This window comes from Gymnoscopelus braueri, assembly GCF_963280865.1.
Source record: "Gymnoscopelus braueri genome assembly, chromosome: 9".
In the NCBI taxonomy this organism is placed as follows: Eukaryota; Metazoa; Chordata; class Actinopteri; order Myctophiformes; family Myctophidae; genus Gymnoscopelus; species Gymnoscopelus braueri.
The window spans coordinates 12,714,093-12,734,108 of NC_137610.1; the positions used below are offsets into that span (position 1 = coordinate 12,714,093).

At 40.3% G+C, this 20,016-nt stretch overlaps 2 protein-coding genes across 2 annotated transcripts in view; one reads left to right on the forward strand and one right to left on the reverse strand.

The window, feature by feature from the left end:
• Window positions 1–18,924, forward strand: part of LOC308092614 (uncharacterized protein) — a 297,349-nt gene extending 278,425 nt beyond the window's left edge. The window contains exon 7 of the transcript XR_013933802.1: window positions 18,894–18,924. The gene's annotated coding sequence lies outside the window, so the exon portion shown is untranslated. The remainder of the gene's footprint in view (window positions 1–18,893) is intronic.
• Window positions 15,208–16,101, reverse strand: LOC308092179 (mitochondrial carnitine/acylcarnitine carrier protein-like; the record flags this gene model as incomplete). The annotated part of the gene is made up of 1 exon (XM_080438029.1): window positions 15,208–16,101. The coding sequence occupies one exon, from the start codon at window positions 16,099–16,101 to the stop codon at window positions 15,208–15,210; it is 894 nt and encodes a 297-aa protein (XP_080294155.1).
• Window positions 18,925–20,016: the final 1,092 nt, after the last annotated feature.

Here is a 20,016-nt window from a genome sequence, read left to right on the forward strand (position 1 = left end):
TATAATGAACAAACTCGTTCCGTTCTGGAGAAACTCACCACCTAGAGTACCATGGTCAGCGCTATAGAATTATTAGATTTTCATAGATCATTATTTGTGTAGTTTAGCAGATATTATTGAACATATATTCTTGAACATGTAATCACAATAATAATAAATTTAAAAAAAAAGTATATGCTTTTTCCATGAAATAGTCATCTTTTATTTTGTTGGTTATTTCTAACATCTTTGTAAGACAGAAAACTTACAAAGCACAATTTAATTGATACTTTAGTCAGACAACGAGAAGAGTACAATTGATGGTGTTCTTCATAAGGTAGCTTTTTAGCTAGATTGTGTACCCTTAAAGAAATAATAACAGACACATGTTGTAATGAATGTTTTTTTTTATTTTCAATACATCAAGTCAGTAGTAGCTACTATCACTATTCCTGTTCATGATTTGGAAAAGTGTGTGTGTATATATATATATATAAGACTAAATAATCTATCACCTAAAGCAAAATAGGTTTTAAATACATTAGACATGTAGAGTTATTTACTGAATAAATAAATAAAAAGTCTAAAATAAAACAATGACCAGTAGTCTAGCTACTATACAACCCTTTGGCATGACATGCATGTATCTCCATCCAGCTCAGTTGGTAGGAAAGTAGCAGAATTTAACACATTACATCTTTTTAAAGTGACGTGGCAAATTCAGATAATAGTCTTCGACTTCGACTTCGACTTTGTCAGTCAGATGAGGTGTCTTTGGATGCAAAAGAATATAGGCAACAGCCTCATGGACCAATACAGTCAATGGACGAATTTGAGGCTAACGAATTAGTAACCTCATGGGTCCAAGTCTCAATGTCATTTGTAACTTGTCCTGTCCTATTTACAATGTCAAACAATGTTTGAGTTAATTCTGCATACACACTAATCCATCATCTCCTTCATCTTCTTCATCCGTCTACGGTTGAATACAATGACGGCATAACTAACATCCTGTACCAGCATACAACCGTTATCAGCTAAGGGAACGTAAAGTACGTCCATCTGTCTTTTCATGCCAAGCTTTAGCATTTGATGACCTGTAAGGGATCCACCACGCTCCATCTCATAATCAGACATGGTCACTTTCCTCTCTCTAGCCACCTCTCGTGCCCTATCAGCTATCCTCATCTCCTCTTCCTCCTCCTTCAACCGTGCTTCCTCCTCTTCCTCCTCTGACTCGTGACCCATCATTTGGATAGCCCGCATCTCACTCCCTCTACGTAACATCTCCTTTCGCCCCTGCTCGTGCTCTTCTGCTATACAGTCCCACTCCCTCGCTGCATTTTTGATATCTTTTACAGAAACTCTATGTTCAGGTTCTCTTCTATAACATAACATATGCTCCAGACCTTTGGGGATGATAAATTGTTCACGAGCGAGGGTGCCAAGCTCCTCAGAACTTGATGGGGAGGGATGAGGTGGGGGGGGGGGGGGGAGAGGGGTGGATGATGATGAGCGCTGAGACGAAGATAAATCTAAAGGTTCAACGTCGCTCAAACCGGTCTCCTCTTCGTCAGGCATCTCCTCTGAGGAGGGTGACGGTGGCGACTTGGTCACAATTGTACGGTTCTGGCCCCGTAGATTCATGGCATAGTCATGATTCTGAAGAATGTTTGTGTCATCGTTAACGCTCCCTGATGTGTAGAAGCCAGCGGAACGTATTGCATCTTCATTCGGTGGTGTCACAAAATGATCCTTAGAGATCTTGAGGGAGTGCACAGAGAGAGGATCTATCGTGTGGGGAGAAAATAAGCACAAAACAAAACAACAACTATTAGATCAAATTGGATGGAATATCTCATGCGCGATATATACACACAAATACTATGATTATGTAGTATTTTACTATATTTAATAATTAATTTGATCAACTCTTTGCCACATTCATTTACATTGAAAGTGATCTGATTGATGATCTGATTACACACATGTAATAGACATAGAAATAAGAAATTAAACACTTACCCAATACAGAGGCCATAGCGAATATGTAGGAAATGAAAAAAAAAATTAACACTAGGCAGATTAGGACAGGTAACACAACGTTGCGTGATACTGCTAGGTCCAAAAATCAGTCCACCAGAATAGCTGTAAAAAGGTTCCTGTTCGTTGTCCCCGCAGCACGGCGTATCCACTCTACAGCGAACATGAAGTGTAGTCCAATGTTAGAAATTGACTTTAAAGATATTTTTCTTAGGATGTCCAGGCGGGGGTGTTTTCGGGTTAACTTTCAGCTCTAGTTAGAGAAGTTTTCTCATCCTAGCAGCTCTTGCAAAGAGCTGCCTATATACGTTTTGTAGGACCACTCCCTCAGTGACGTGGGGGGGGGGGGGGGGCCCTTTACCAATGCATAGGCCTGAATGGTCACAATAGGTTAAAGTGACTCCCCTGACACACCTCCAAACCGCCCTGCAGACCTCTGTTTGGCTCAGGCTTGATACAAGACTCAGACATGTCCATACATGCACACTCTATGAAGGAAAAACGATCTTTACGCTCCAAGCTAAGGAGAACGGCTGACTGATCTCCAACAGACATTACGAGTTTTACATTTTTGTGATTATTTATCATTACTAATACTATCCATGTTGGTTGAAGTGGTATTCACTTTTCTATTAAAGCATGATATGACATAGCCAAGAAATGTTGGTGAGTAAAACTTAATTTATAAGGACTCTGTGGCACAACGGTAGTGCGTCTGACTCCAGATCAGAAGGTTGCGGGTTCAAATCCCGTCGGGGTCAGTCTTTATTCTATGAGTTGAATACAAAGGACCCCGATGGAAACAGGCCATAGGTTTTATTTCTATACTGACTTTTTCATTTCATACCTAGGACGATGCACTCCTGAGTTGTGTGATCCTACAGACAATGCAGTGGTTTATACTGAATCTTATTTAGAGGACGATACACTCATCACATGGATAAAGGAATACGGACAGACCCATGCACAACAGTATTTGTCATTCCTGTACAGTATTTGTCATTCCTGTACACTCCGGAGGACAGCGAGGCATTGCCAAATACAGAGAATAAAGAGGCCACCTAGATCACCATACTGATATTCATTACAATGGGGGTGACATCTAGTATTGAGGGTTCTATCTACAATAGACTTATAACCCTTGTGAATACTGTAATTGATCAATATACAAAGTCCGGTGATATTGTATACCCACCAGAGGGATATGATATTTTTAGAAGTCATATTCATTATGTAAAAACTAGGAATACTACATATAAAGAGCTAATATCAGGGTACCATGGTCATAATAGGCGTGTCATTAATGATAGAAACGTGAGGGCCGTAGTTGATAGTTTTTATGATGAAAAACAAGGAGACTCAAAAGGAGTATGTCATGTGATGGTCCTGTGTACATATATCATTGATATGTGCGTCTTAAAGTATCAGCAAGGTATACGTGATTGGTCTATGCGTAATGTTGTGTATGTTATACAGAGAATGATTGATTTAGATGAAACCTCATGTTTGTTGTATATGAATATAATTGATAATGGTATATGTTTTTAATAATAATCATGTAAATAAAAACTGTGTATGCCATATAATCTATTCATCGATGTTCACGGTGTCATGATGGAAAGGAGCTTTACAGAAGATCTATTACGTTGCGGATGATAAAAATCGAAATGTGACCAAATTTAGCTGTTTCATGAATACACGTACAGCAATGATATTATGCCCACTATAATCGCATTGTGGTATATTCCCCAATCATTCATTTTCTCAGAGTTTTCTTTCACTGCTGAGGAAGATGTATTGTAGTTTTATACATCCTAGTTATAAGGGTTAGTCAGCTTGATAAAATGTCTTCTTAACAACTAATAAATAGGAATGAGTACTCAGATATCCACTATTGGGGCCCAAATCAACATACATTCAAAACCCCACCTTCTCTCATTGGTCCATGTATGTGAGGGGTGTAATTACCCATCATGCATTGGGGTGACACTAAATAATTGTTTTTTCTAAGGCTATGTATACAGTAAATAAGTTAGTTTGAAAATATATATTTATTAGGAGATGTTTGGTGTAACATTAAGCTTTATCTAACCTAGACTTCAAAATTATAATTTAGATTTTTGAAAACCGTGGATTAAAAAGAGTACATGGCTGAATAATGAGCAGCCTGTCATCTGTTTACAGGTTAACTTTAATCCTGGCTAACCTTCCCCTGAGATTAATATGTTAAAAAACACATTAATAGCTCAAGAACTAATTTCCAGTTTAAATCATCAATTTATCACACATTATATAATATAAATATATTTAGTTTAAAACAATCTAGGGTAAACTAATAGTATTTAACAAAATCAGTGACTTACAATAAGTAATACAGATCTTAGTTTCAAGAAATGTTATTTGGAAACATGTACATAATACAAAATATTTGACCTATTGGGAGAGAACATATTACATGTTCAATAGAATGAACACAATACGGTACACCCCTGTGCTTGTCTCTGCATACTATTAATAAAAGTATTCAAAAACACATAAAAACACTATACAAGACATAAGACAGATAAAACATGAAGCTTTTAAAAGTGCGTAAATAACCACACTTTTGTCCTGGAAAAGAGGTGGGTGACACATTATTTTCAAAATGTTTCTAAAATAACTGATCAACTAGTTCATAAAATGTGTGTACGTTAACATAGTAGTGTGTGATTGAGCGTGTTGTATGAACCGTAAGTGTGACTTGTACGTGGGTTGGGTGCTTCCCTCCACGAATAGCGTGAGGAAGTTATACTTACCTGGCCGGGGGAGCCATCGTAACCAGATTCCTGGCTTTGTTACCTGGCAGGCTGGTGCGAAACTATGATCTAATGCACACAGTGTTTACTGACCCTCCCATTGGTTAAAAAATAATTACCCATCATGCATTGCATTATGGCCTGACATCCTGGCTTACTAAAGCTATGCATGTAGTAAATAGTTTATAAATGTTTAACATGGTGATAATTCCACAAATGTGGGAATTGTGTGAAAGTGGAGAAATGTTTTTAAAGATGACATTTTGAGAGATACAATGTGAGTAACCTGATATAGACATGGGTGACACATTATGTTATAAAAGGTTTCTAAAATAGCGTAAAATAGCTTCCAAAAACAATGCATAATACAAGTCTATTTCCTTCCAATCCCAACATTCAACAGCTATCATCACCTAGCTTCATAAAATGTGTGTACGTTAACATAGTAGTGTGTGTGATTGAGTGTGTGTTGTATGAACCGTAAGTGTGACTTGTACGTGGGGTGGGTGCTTCCCTCCACGAATAGCGTGAGGAGGTTATACTTACCTGGCAGGCATGCGGGAGACCATGATCCAATGTACTCTGTTAATTACTAATTCACAATAGGCCTACGGAGGTTACTTCTTCTGGGTTTAATATAGAAATGGTGTAGTGTTTCAGCCAAAAACATTGAATTCATTTTCAGAAAATATGTTTCTTCACCAAACTCTTGTTAATATGGAGTTTGAGTATGTAGATATAGCATTGTATAGATAGCTTAGCACCTTTATGTATACATTTTTTAGGTAAAAGTAATACACAGAGAGAAGAAATATATACTACATGATACTGCAAGCAAAAAAAAACTAACAAACAGTGAGACACTATGATCCTCTGAGACGGTGAGTAAGAAGTAAAAAATAAAAAAATACCCAGCATGCATTGTGGTAACTTTTAAATACTTGCTTACTACAAGCTATTGCAATAAAAAAGATATAAATGTCTTATGTGGTAAGGTGGTTAGGGGTTTGTCTTGTGTCACATCTTAAAAGATGCAGTAAGTTAGTTAGAAAATATATATTGGCTGGGGGTCAGTAAGTTAATCTACTCTTTTGTTTAGTAGTAAGACATAAAAAGTGTCTTAAAACAAAATGAAAGTGAAACAGTTACTGTGTAAGCTCTCCAAAGATGGATCAACCACATCAAAGCTCAGCTATTGGTTAAAAATAATTACCCAGCATGCACTGCGGTAAATTCTGAATACTTGCATGCTATGGCTGTATATGCAGTACTAAGTTAGAACATGTTTTTGTATGATGTTGTTCAGTGTTGTGTCACATTAAGGTTAAGCTACCGTTGCTTTAAAATTTTTTAAAAAAAAGATTTTTATTTTAATCAAACCGTCAGTGAAAAGGTTAGAGACTAGAGCCAGTTGCCAGCCTGTCTCCCTTTTAAAGTGCAACCTGAGTCCTATCATTACATTAATCATATCAAGTTGCACTCCACTTGTAAAAAAAAAAGTTATAAATGTTTAATATGGTGATATTGTTAGGGTTGTCTTTGTGTCACATTAAGGTTTAGCTACCATTAGCCTTTTAAAATTTAATTTATATATATACATTTTTAAAACCTGCAGTGAAAGGACTAGAAACTAGACAGTGGTACCAAACCTGTTAGACTTTCAATGTATCCTCTATCCTGATGTGTTAACATCTTTTAGAATCACATTCAAAGTGTTCAAACCTTTTTGTTAAAGGACTGTGTACTTTAGGGAATTAAAAGAGTAGCGAGTAAATGCAGCTTTAAACACAATACATAGGTTGTGTCAATGGTGCATTCTACTTGTTTACACTGTATAATAACACCCTGTGAGTGGGGCATTTTCAACCATCTATGTCACTAGGGGCCCCCTCCCATTGGTTGAAATAATTACCCAGCATGCACTGGGGGTATTTTTAAATACTTGTTTTTCTAAAGCTGTGTATGCAGTAAAAAAAAAGTTATAAATGTTTAACATGGTGATGTTGTTAGGGTTGTATTGTGTCACATTAAGGTTTAGCTACCGTTGCTTTAAAAAAAAAAGATTTTTATTTTAATCAAACCGTCTGTGAAAAGACTAGACTAAAGAACCACTTGCCAGCCTGTTACACTCTTAATGCACCTTGATTCCTTTGCATGTTCCCCAGTTTAACTACAAGGGAGTAAGGAATACTGTTAGAAAATAAAACCCTGCTACGGCATATGTTCTAAAGTCATTATAGGTATTAAAGTTATTATACCCTTTAAGAATAATTTATAAAAGAGTGATTTTTCTGAAATAAGACTATAATGTGCCCTAAGTCAATCAAAGTTACATTTTAAACAACCACTTGAAGCCTGTAAATCTCAAGTGACATTGTAGCAGTCAATTACACGCAAACATTTGATCAAAGAATAACAATTCTTATTCTTTAAGAATAAAACAAAACAGAAACCCCACTAGCCTTTTTGAGTGTATTCAATTATCACTGTCTAGGTTACCCAACCACATCCCCCTACACCCCCCACTCCCTTCACCTTTCAATACACGTTATCCTGTCTGGGACACACCCACTCAGACACAGTAATTGAATTAACCCCCCTCCTACTTCATCCCCTCCCCAGCAGGGGACGCCAAACCCCCCTCCACTCCCCCCTCCACACAGCAGGGGGGTCAGACATGTCCGGGCATGCTTGGGCACGCCCCCTAATGATGACGTCACTAAAAACAAAATGGCGGATGCTAACATAATTAGCATGTTAGCATGTTGTTAGCTTAGCATTTAGCTACCGAAGTGCCCATTACTACTACTAATGATTACTAGAATGTTGAATGTTGAGCTTTAATCTTTTAATCTTTTTTGTTTTAACCAAAAAATATCACTTACCCTAGCTTTAAATATTTGACTGTACGCAAACATCGGCTTCGCCATAAACGTCTTTTGTTAATGTTCACCACTTCTCCGTCTTTTAATGTAGCCTGTCTTGATGTTAGCAACACTTTTCTCGTGATGCTAAGCAGCCAGTCAGTCAGTCAGTCAGTCAGTCAGTCAGTCTGTCTGTCTGTCTCTTTTTTGCAAATTGGAGGAATGGCCTGATTGGACAATCTGTACCTTATGATAGATCCTTCTTTCATTGCTTGATAATAGGGCGGACTGTCCCCATGTGGTTCAGAGACTGGAATGTTCTGGTCATTATGACTGTCTACAACAGTTTTTGCCTCAGGTTTTTCATTAACTATCTGAAGGTCCTCTCTAAAACATGTGCATTGCAAACTGAGGTTCATTCTGAACCATTGTTATTGTACAGTACAATAGACCACCGAGGTTATTAGGTTGTTTCAGAGGGTTAACGTTTGTGTACATAATTGAATTGAGGTTTGCCAAGTGAAAGGGGTTGAATACTTTGCAAACACCATATTCTCATGGGTACTTTCTCCCTACAGGTCTGATATTTGCCCCTGGTAACGTCTATCGTCTATAAGAATTTTGCAAAGGTGGGAAATCAGACTTTACTAAGTCCCGCTGTGTAGGCTCACTGAGCGTCCGTTTTACTCCTGTTGGCGACACCTGAGCAATGTGCAATAAAAGATGACCAGCACTGCATTGTATAATCCTACAGAAGTGTGCTGGCCTAACTATGTTTTCAAGTGACATTATGCACAAAGGTAGTGGACATTTTGAGTGTTGTCCAGCCTAGTATTTCATGTCAGCTCATATAAGTGCATTTTTGAGGCTGGCTATTTGTGTGTTCCTACACACAAACATTGTAGTGTGTGTGGCCTTGGCCCCTTAACAAACCTAAATGTTCAGAGCAGAAATTTTGCGTACATTTTAATTGTATGTTTGTGTGTTGGGGTGGGTGGGGGGCAGACTGGATATTGGATAGGGGCACTGGCCCAAAAAAGGTTGAGAACCACTGCTCTAAATAAATAAAGGTGGAAAAAAACTAGCCTGGTAAAGCCCCTCCCTCCGGAAATCTCATTTCCATTTGATTTCAGGATGGAAATGAGATTTCCGGAGGGAGGGGCTTTACCAGGCTAGAAAAAAACATGTTTGAGTGATAAACACGTGGCACATCACACAGTCAAACACAATTTATTGTGGGGCTCCCCCCTGACCTCTTAAATTGGTCTTGTTTGGTAGGTTTGTAGTGATGCGTTACAGCCTAGATGAACCGATAAAGTTGGCTCATCCACTGCTGATGTCCATTTACTGGGTCACTGCGGGGAGAAGGCAGGTGAATTTGGAGCCAAGTTCAATTGGAGCTATGATGCTCACACTAGTTGTGGGAGTTGCCTTAATTTGTCCAGAGCTCTGATGCAATTCACAGTAGTTCAGAGAGCCAACCCATTGAAAGATCTATGTGCTCGATGAGAAGCGGCAACAGCACTGAGAGACAGACGATGTAGACCTGAAAGGGGGGGGAATAGCTTTTATTGAGCGTGACACAGAGAAATGGGATCTGGGTTTGCAGGTAGTGGAGTGGTAATTGATTCCAGGATCTCTGTCCGTTGGGAGGCCCAGCTCAGGAATATTGTAGAGTGGTAGCTGATACATGAAGAGATAGCTTAAATACTAGGGGTGTAACGATACGTTTTAACAACGATTCGATACGTATCACGATACTTGGTTGTCGATACGATACATGAACGATACAGGTTCATTTAGAACGATACGATACGTGTCGATTCAGTGATTTAGTCGATACGATACATGAACGATACAGGACAGGTTAATTTAGAACGATACGATTCGATTCAATGATTTAAAATCGATATAGTAACTATTTATTTACCCAAAAATTCTGTGTGAAATATAAATACCTGGATACTGGATATAAACTCCTCTTTCTCTTTTTTCTTCTTAAAAGTACTTAGTATTGATAAAATTGATTATTTGCATTGCAAAACGATTCGATACGATTATTTGCATTGCAAAACGATTCGATACGATACAAAGTCAAACGATACGATATTTTGCTGTTTGCATATCGATATAGTAGATCGTTGGAAATTCAAAACGATTTTTCGATGCAGTTACTATATCGTTACACCTCTATTAAATACCCATCTGACGGAGAGCAGGATCTGGCCCTTTCCAGACTCAAGCCTCTAAATGAGATGGTGGCTAATAGATTGCCTGGCTAATTCACTGCCAGAACTTTAATGAGACACTTGGCATTGCTATACTTTACTTATTAATTCATTTATAGTCATCGCACACTTCTTCGCTGAAGGTGTTCCATGTGATTAAGTCAATCCAGATCTGGAGATGGTAGACTATGATGCCTGATGAGAGGTAACCCTCAACATTTGAAACAAGCAGAGAGACATTAGGGTGATAGGGTCTCCTCAAGCAATGCGCTAAACTGAGTTGTTAAGAAATCACTTGTAAAATATACATAAAAAGTAATTAAATATTTTGCCTAAATGTTGAAAGTCTAAGCCTTGCATTTCTGCAGCCTCACATCGCACAGAACAGCTTTTAGAGTTTTAACATTATCTAAAAACGTTCCTCTTATCAGATCAGTCGGTACGCTGGCGAGGAAGTCACCTCTACCATCAGCTGATCAAGATAGAGTCTCAGAAGGGAAAACAATCATTAAGTCAGCTCTCCTGCGCTGTGAATTCATTAACGTTTGTGACTCCCTAGTCATTAGCAGTGATCTGGACACAAAACCGAGGCCACTAATGAAGGGCCTAACAATTCTGTTTACACCGTCTGCAACAAAAATGAATGCATTTGTATTTTATTAGCATTTGATGACACTTTGTCGCACACAGCGAAAGCACTAAATGGAATATGATATTTGTGAAGGCGTTGATTTTCAAGCCAAATGATGTGGATGCTAAAATGTGTGCGTGGTTTGCTGCGGCTCATTTGGTGTAGCATCAGAACTACACAACTCAAAAGTCTACGAAGGTCTCCAGGGAAATGGTAAATCACAATAGAAACAACTGAAGAAAATCTGTGGTGGCCCTGTTTACCGTAGTGCCATCACACACTGGCTGAACATCAACAGGGAGGATGGGAGGTACGGATTGCAGGGATGTACTGTATATACAGAATAAGGCCCCCACAGGCCCGCACACGCACACACTTACACATCACCCCCACTTCCAACGTCTGTTCCATTTACAACGGATGACAAGGCATAATTCAAAATTGGAAAATGAAAGAAATAGCAGCATTACTTTGACAGCAGCATTTGCATGAATATGGAAACGCTGAGGCGAGGAACTCTTCTTTGTGCACACACTTGTGTGCAGATCACAATAAATTCAGACTGAGTTGTTTACAGTCAAAGCACTGGAGACCCACTGTCCCCTGAAGACAAGCCCAACCCCTAGCCTATCTGGATCTGGAGGTGAAAGGAACTGGCAGACTGGTACACTACAGGATCATAAATCAACTTTTCCAAACCTAATTTCCAAAGCATCTCGCATAACACCAATCAGATGGAAGATTTTGCCAGACAGTAACAGTAGCATACATCGCTTGATTTCATACACCAGCAAATGTAGCATGCTAATAGGCGAGGGCATTGTAGAGTTGATCTTGGTCATGGTCTTACATCATCAATTTAAGTGATAGAGGATCTGAATCACAAAAACACATCCGGGTTTTGTCAAAGAAAATCTCTGGTTAACCTCTTATTGACCGGGCTGTAATGGAAGTCTGTGGTCAAAGGAGGTCCGTGGTTTAGTCAATTCATATGTCTGTCCTTTACAACTTTGCAGTAGTTGTAAAGGACTTAACTTAAACCGTCATGAGTGCCTGCATGGTCTGAGATTATTATATATTTTTTTTAATTTCAAGTACTATACTCCTCGCACATGTGGTAGCCTATATGGAATATGGAAGTGTTCCAGTGTGTTTAACGGGACTTCACAAAAACTATGCCTAAACCTAACCTTAACCCTAACCCCACAAACATTATGCCTAACCCTAACCTCACAGAATGCCTAAATCTAGCCTCAAAACCACATCCACCAGGGCGAAACACCGGGAAATACAGAGACTGTTAATTTAACACTCACAGAGTGTACAAAAGTACAAATTTGTAAATTTTCAAAATTATATTAACACAGGATTCTATTCTACTTTGTATTTGATGTATCCAAATGCATCTTAGCAAAAAACGCGCAGGCCTGTCTTCACTGGATGTCTCTGTGTGTGTCTCTCAGGCCCGTCTGTCCACAGAGTGAGGAGAGACATGGGGGTGAGGCAGGAGTCAGACCCTACAAGAATAAATCACTGGTGGGAAGCTGCTCTGTTTCCTGGCAGCAGATGACAGCCTCAGTGTGTTGTGAGGACGGCCGCGGGGCCCGAGAGCCAATCACACTGTCTTCCTTTATAAGATTACTGGGCAGTTGTGGTCAGAGAGGTGGTGGAGGTGGTGGTAGGGTGCCAGGGCAAGTCACAGTTATAACACCGGCAGTATCATTACAGACTGAAGGGGGCAAAGGCCTCATGGGATGCAGTGAAAGTCCGAGTGGTGTTTGTGTGTGTGTGTGTGTGTGTCTGTCTGTCTGTCTGTCTGTCTGTCTGTCTGTCTGTCTGTCTGTCTGTCTGTCTGTCTGTCTGTCTGTCTGTCTGTCTGTGCGTGCGTGCGTGCGTGCGTGCGTGCGTGCGTGCGTGCGTGCGCGCAGCGCGCGCAGCGCGCGCGCGTGCGTGCGTGCGTGCGTGCGTGCGTGCGTGCGTGCGTGCGTGCGTGCGTGCGTGCGTGCGTGCGTGTCTGTTTCACTGTGCGTGTCTGTTTCACCATAATCTCTCAAGAACAGATTCTGCTCTGCGTTTGAATCTGTCGGGGAGGTTCGTCATAACGTGTGCGCACTGGGCTACAAGTGGGCGTGCCTCCAGATCAGGAAGCAGGCCGCGCTTTACCCAATCAAATGTAGTGGGCGGGATTCACGTGTCCGTCGATCCTTCCCCTCTCGAAACCAACCGAAACTAATTTAACAATAGCGTACGCGGAGCAGACAAAACCACGGAAAGATATTCACATTTTAACTTGCTCTTTCATCATAGAAACAATTGGGCTTATAACCAAAACGATCCATGTTCTCTGGGAGAAGTGGTGTTAGTGTTCCGTGTAGAAATATTGTTAGTGGGAATGAAAACATAGTCGCACCACCGGAAGTGATGTGCTGAAGGCAGACCAAAACCCCGGTTTCCTTGCGCACGGGTGCTACGTTTTCTTCCTCCCAGAGCCAACTGAGATAGTAAAAAACAGCAGAGGGCGCTGTTTTTCCTTTTCATTTGGCGCTGGGTTCCCAGATTGGTTTCACCATGACTATCTGTCTGTAAGTATACAACACCTACACACATATCTGTATCAAACCTATATGCTTGTAGTAATGTGTAACCCCATTTCCTTAGAAATTTCAAAATGCTCAGACAGAGAGAAGGAATATGACAGCGTATCTGTGTTCGGTAGTGAGAGCTAACAGTGTGCGTTACTCCGGCAGGTCTTAAAACATTTATGAGTTCTTCAGCTTGTGTTGCTCCAGAGAGGCCTGTTAGATTTCATTGCATAATTCTGAGCTGTGTTTCAGCCTCTACCACAGCACTCAAACACTGTTTATTTGTTAGCATATCTGCCATTAAAACTCTGCTAGTACGCAAGCCAGGATACAGTGACTGTTGAACATTGAAAAGCCTTGAGACTCGCCGTACAACCATGCCACTCATGTAAATCAGTTATTTTTAGTAAGCCACACAGTTGTACTGCAAATTACAACTTAAACATTTAATACTTTAATACTGATGCTCATACTAAGACTATACTACTAAATGTTCTACTAGTACTGCAACTACTTCTATTGGTAATAATAATAAAATAATCATTTTGTATTGCACTTTCCACACATTGATTTTAGTTCACGGTGCTCTACAATATGAGAACTTAGTTAAACATGTGTTCTGTGCTCATGCAGCCTTGGGTTCCTTTACTGCCACATAAACATTTATACTCTGGCTCCAGCTCTTGTTATGATCGCATTTAAGAGACATTCGCTGTCATTAACTCTGTGTCTGAACACTGTGATTTATCAAACTCCCCATATAATAGTCAGCACAGAGAACTGTGCTACATTTAGATGTTCACCCATTCAACACGTTTTCAACACTGAACGACATGGTTTTGTGTCCTGGTCAAAATGTACAAGCACGGTGACTGGATAATAATGGATTATGCTCACTGAGAGAGACACAGTGCTGTCAGGACAGAATGAGTAGGCCAGGAGCTGTCCATGGTGCTTTCTTCAGCGTGGTGCTGAATAGACAGTTCTTCTTCCTCCTCTACTCTACTCTACTCTACTCTAACTCTGGGGGTCGGGACCCCTAGGGGGGTCCCCAAATTATTTTGGGGGGTCCCCAGATGATTAGCTTAATGTGCAACATGGTTTTCTCACTCAACAGCAAACAAACCAACATACACTATAAGTGTATACAGGGTATGTGCACATTTCTAAAGTGACAATTTAATGACTTTTATGACCTTTTTAATACCAAATTGGTCGAATTGTCAAATATTACGAAAGAGACAAACATTGTGAAAGCTCACAACGCCTCGCAGTGCGAGGAGCTTGTAGTTCGGCTATTTTCGCAATATTTATCTGTGGAACCAAGTCAAACTAAATGTAATGCCTACAATTCTAAGTGCTTGTCGGGGTCAAAGTCCCACTTCAAATATGATTATTTTTGGGGGTCCGGGCTGAAAAGTTCGGGAACTCTTGCTCTACTCTACTCTACTCTACTCTACTCTACTCTACTCTACTCTACTCTAATTAATGTATAATTTACTCTATCTATCTATAAGGGCTGGGTGATATGACCAGATATGAAAATAATTAGTGCAAATAATAAATCTACAATGCTTACAACGCTCCGTGATGCGACACGTTATGAGCTTGTAGATTGGCTATTTGTACACAACCATTGTATAACGAAGTATAATACAGGGTCAAGTGGTTAATAGATTTAGTCTATATTAATAGACACATTCAATCTCGTCTATTCAATAAACAAAAGAACAAGAAAAACAAGACAATATAGAAATAAGGCTAAAACTACAGGAAAGACCCTAATGTATGCAGTATACATCTTAAAGTGTATATCAATATAGAAGGCATTTACATATTCCATTCACTCAACATTCGCTCTGTCTATACATGCTGTACGTTTCCTCTGTCCAGTAACACAATGTATTTACTAGACATTACAACACCTAATTTATACTTGACAAGTATGATGGTGTTGCATGCTTGCTAAAAAGTACAGACGTACAAGCCAACAACGTGTTGCATGGTGACGCTTTGATAGTTTGTAGATCTGTTTCAACACATAGACTGGTGACCTTCCTATTCCCGATCAGCTACAGCTGCCAATTAAAGTGCTGCCCAATTCAGGAACTTCATAGCACATTCAAATCCTAAGAAGCAAGCTGCATTGGCAGGGAAAGCCCTGAGTATGACAGCAGGAAAGCCTTTATAAAGAGTGGCCATTCCCTCTTCTCTAATCAGCTCTCGTAGAACATCCCGGAACCCATTTGGATACTTTCCCTCTGCAGCTGTCTGGAGACGAGACTTAAGAACGTCAGGTGGAATTGCCACGGCCCAGTTAGAGATCCCAGCCATTCCTCCCGCAAAGAGAATACTGGGAACACTGAGCTCGTTATGACTCTTTCCTGCCGGTGTGAGCATGTTCTTCAACCATTCATAGGTCAAGAAGTACGTCCCATTTCCTGGGACGTCTCGCATAAGTGTGAGAGCGGTGCCTCTGTAGATTCCTCTGATCCCACTCTTTCTGTACAGCTGTTTGACGCAATCCATGGGCCCTGCATATTTCACCCCTCCAGATGCTGCCTGGAACTGTAGAAGGCATTTGATACGTTCTCCGGGAGTAATGATTGCTGTGGTGAACACACCGGACAACATTCCTGCAGCAAAGAGCTGTGTGTTTGTGAGAATATCATCAGGACTTTTCTGCTGTAATTTCTTTCCGAGGCCAAATCCAAAGAAAGACAAAGGACTACTTACTCCAATTATTGGGGCTGCCATACCTGTATATAGGACTTTCACACCCTCTTTAGTGATTGTCTTTCGTAAGCAATCGATGGTTCCTGTATAAAAGGGGTTTTGCCCGGGGTTAGGCATCGGCTGAGTCTGCAAACGCACTTTTATGGTATCTAGTGGATATCCAATGAAGACCCGGCACACACCTCCGCATGCACCGGCTAAGAAGAAATCCACTGGACTTATTGGTTGTGGTTGCGTAGACATATCTTCTGTTCTTGTCAGGTTGACCACTCTCAGTTTTGTACCTTGTACCTTGTTTGCCGTCACTTCGTGTTTCACTATTATTAGTCTTAGTATTGTTGTTACTATTCTTTATTATTGTTTTGTTATTGTTGTTATTATTGTTTTTATTTCTGCTACTGCGTTGAGGAACCAAACTGTATTTGTATGTGCACGTATAAGATGTTACAATATTGAGGAACCGAAACCAAATGATAATTATAATCGTGTACACTTAAAATTACAATACTGAATCTTGAATGCCTGCTTGTAATTTCCCCTAAGATGAAATATTTACTGTGACACACAATGTGCGTGGTGTGCTTTTAAGCATATCTGTGTTGTGTCTCACGTAATGAAATATGACGTCAGTCTTGCCCAAATATAGAGGTTCACACAGCTCTTGACTTGTGTGGTGCATAGAATGGGACCTGTTGCTAGGAATGGTTGTTTCATTGCTGGGATGATGGAGGATGTGCCGTTGCAAGGGATGCAGGAGGTGCATCGATCATAATTCGTAATGAAAACTTTCAACAGGTAGCGGCAAGCCTGGTGACGCAAGGTTTAATAATACGACAGTGATGACATAATTGGCCGTGACCCAAGTAGGGTCTTAAATGTGTTTTTTGGCAGATGAGTTCACTATAGTCCTCTACAGTCAGATGTAGAGGACTATAGTAAATGTAGAGGTTTATAGTGAATGAGTGACCCACATGTTTGGGGTTGTCTGTCCATATATTAAGTCTCTTCCTGCATGAAGTCTCACATGATGTTGCGGATCTCGCGGGAGGTTGCAGACATATCCTAGTATTTGTGCTGTAAATATATTTACTAGCACAATCTTGCAGTATGTGTAATATTCTAGCTAAGGTGAATCATAGATGGCTCTCATAAGGGAGCAGATGTGTTTTGTGAGGTCCGCTTGTGAGTATTTTGTGACTCCTGTGATCTTTTCTATTGTGCTTGGTACCGGTTGGTATCTGTTCAAGTGATAGAATTAGGTTTAGCTTTTAGTTTTTCTTCTTTTTTAGTCAGTCTTTAAGTCAGTATTGGTCTAGCAAAGTAGCAGACACGACCTTGACTTTGAACATGGCCGTGAGTGAGACCACCCATGAAGCCCTTTGTTTATGGCCATACTGTACAATTGATATTACTGGGGGATCACAATGATGTGTAGCAATCTGTATTATCTTCATCAATAAGCATAAACATCCTGCTTCACAGAAACAATGTTGGTGTAACTAAGAGATTCGCAGAGAAATATATAATTTTAAATACCGGTACTCATATATAATAAAAATAAAGGATTTCCAGGTTTTAATGTGGTGTGAGGAAAACTTAGGGAGAAAATATTCCTCTATTTTCAGGGCCGGAGTAATAGAGTAATTTTTTAGGCCCCCCTGGCACAGTGCCCGCGCGCAAAAATGAGTTTTTGTTACTTTAATTTGGTTAATTCGGTAGGGTTACCCTAACCCTACGGTATGTCCGGCCCTGTCTATTTTGTGGGTGAAGAAATGGAGAAATAGGGAATAGGGGGAAAGGATTAATACCATCGGCTATGACATGTTATTGGGCTTCAAATCAAGACAGCCTGTTTGATTACACATTTTAAGAAAGAGCCAGTCCTCAAAACAATGACTGAGTGTTTCTTGTTTTTTTGCAGAGCAGAAGAGATTTAGTGAAGAGGGAAAAAGGAGTGGGCCAAGGACGAGGGGGGGGGGGGGGGCGACCCTTGTCAACAAAGTATATACAGGGGTTTCAGTAGGGTTTAAGTGGTAAATAGTCTTTCCTATTACAAAGGCGAGATCCAGAGACTTCAAACCAGCAGACAAAGCTAGGATGAGCTGAGATGCCTGTGTGAACAACAGACCCAATGCTGGAGATTTCAGAAAGCTGAAATGCTTGCTATGTAATGTATTGTACATAGACCTCTTGGCTTTCCTACTGTTGCTTTCATAAAGAATGAACATGAATAGAATTAGAGAGGGTAGAGTGTTTATTATATACAGTAGGTCAAATGAATATATTTCTTAATAATTGTACTCAATAAACTGTACCAATAAAGGCTTCCTCATTCATGTCTGAAGATCACATTAGCTGGAGAACATTTGGTGTGATGGTGCCCTCTAGTGTTCAGACTAACCTCTGCTTCATTCTCTCTCCACACACACACACACACACACACACACACACACACACACACACACACACACACACACACACACACACACACACACACACACACACACACACACACACACACACACACACACACACGTAACACAGACAGGAAGTTTCCATTCAAATATATCTGCAGAATACTGGCCCCATCCATGTTTGACACAGCGTTGCTATGAATAGAAAAAGACAAAAAAAAGGGAACGAGCCATGGTCACCATATCTTAGAATCACACCACTGCCAGAGCCAGGGGAGAGGGAGAGAGGGAGAAAGAGAGAGCGGGAGAGAGAGAGAAGGTGTGATGGTGACAACATGTCCTTCAGGCATGAGCATGGAGCCTGGTGATACAGACTTGTTTCCTTCTATCCATCCACATCCTCCGTGCCCTGAGGGAGTGGGAGTGGATGACAGGAATCATTTTCACTGTGGTTTTCTGCAGCCTTGTGTACAACACCTCTGTCTGCTTCAAGCAAAGGCACATGAACTCACAAGTATAGTTATAGAAAGATGAACACACACACATGTCCTCCAGTGAGATGTCAAGTCATGCTTTTTTTTAGCAAGACCACTTTGGTAGAGGTTTGGGTTGTGTAGTTAGTTACCTTTGCCATGATGTAACTCCAAAGGTGGACAAGAAATAAAAAATAATTGCTCCATTGATTAGAGATTGATAATAAAAAATATGCTCCTCATTTACATTTACATAGACTTACATTGTACAGTCAAACAGCTCTCAAAGCCACTCGTTTAGCACGTAAACAAACACAAACAAAGCTGATTCAGACAATATAGAACGTCACCACACCCAGTACTGTTTATTTTTATTTTTAAAACAGTACTGGGTTTTGTGATGTTCTATATTGTCTGAATCAACTTTGTTTGCGTTTGTTTATGTGCTATACTTTGAGAGCTGTTTTGTCAATGAGGAGCATTGAATTATCAATTTCTAATCAATGGAGCAATTATCTTTTATTTCTTGTCCAACTTTGGAGTTACATCATGGCAAGGTAACCACACAACCCAAACCTATACCAAAGTGGTCTTGCCCTTTAAATATCAAACAGCAGTCTTCTCATTGTACCTGGAAACAATCAGTACCATAATAAACATGAGAAATTGAGAATATAAACAGTGTATGCATACAATTGCCAAAGAGAGTCACAGGCAGGGGCATACTGGCCTCTGGTTCGATTCCAGCCAGAGCCATGTTCACGACTTTCCCTGCCTTCCTCATATTCTCAACATCTCTCTACACTCTCCTCTAAGTAACGCAAAAACTGGTAAAAGACTGTTGCACTGGCATCGATCGTACAGTCATCACTCACACTTACACAAACTCATCCATCGATTGCATTTCTATTCAACTTTCTTATGTCTTCGGTTATCTCTCTCTCTCTCTTTCATGCACATACTGTAGGCATGCACACTCAGGTCAGAACCTTGAGTGGGCAAAAAAGTATTTTGCTTCAAGCTCCTTGTTCTGCTCTGCGTATTGTCACTGACAGCCGCTTTCATTTACTAGCAGCAAAAAGGTCAGAGCTGCCATCTTCCCCTGGACTACAGCTCAGACAGGAACTGCACTACACAGGGCCTGTCATTTATCAGCAGAGCTCCACCACACTCCTCTCTATGAGGCATGTTGGCCAATTAGGTGAGCTGTCTTGCAAAAGCCCTCGCAGTTTTTACACTGGCATCCTAGCCTCTGTGTATCCATGTAGTTA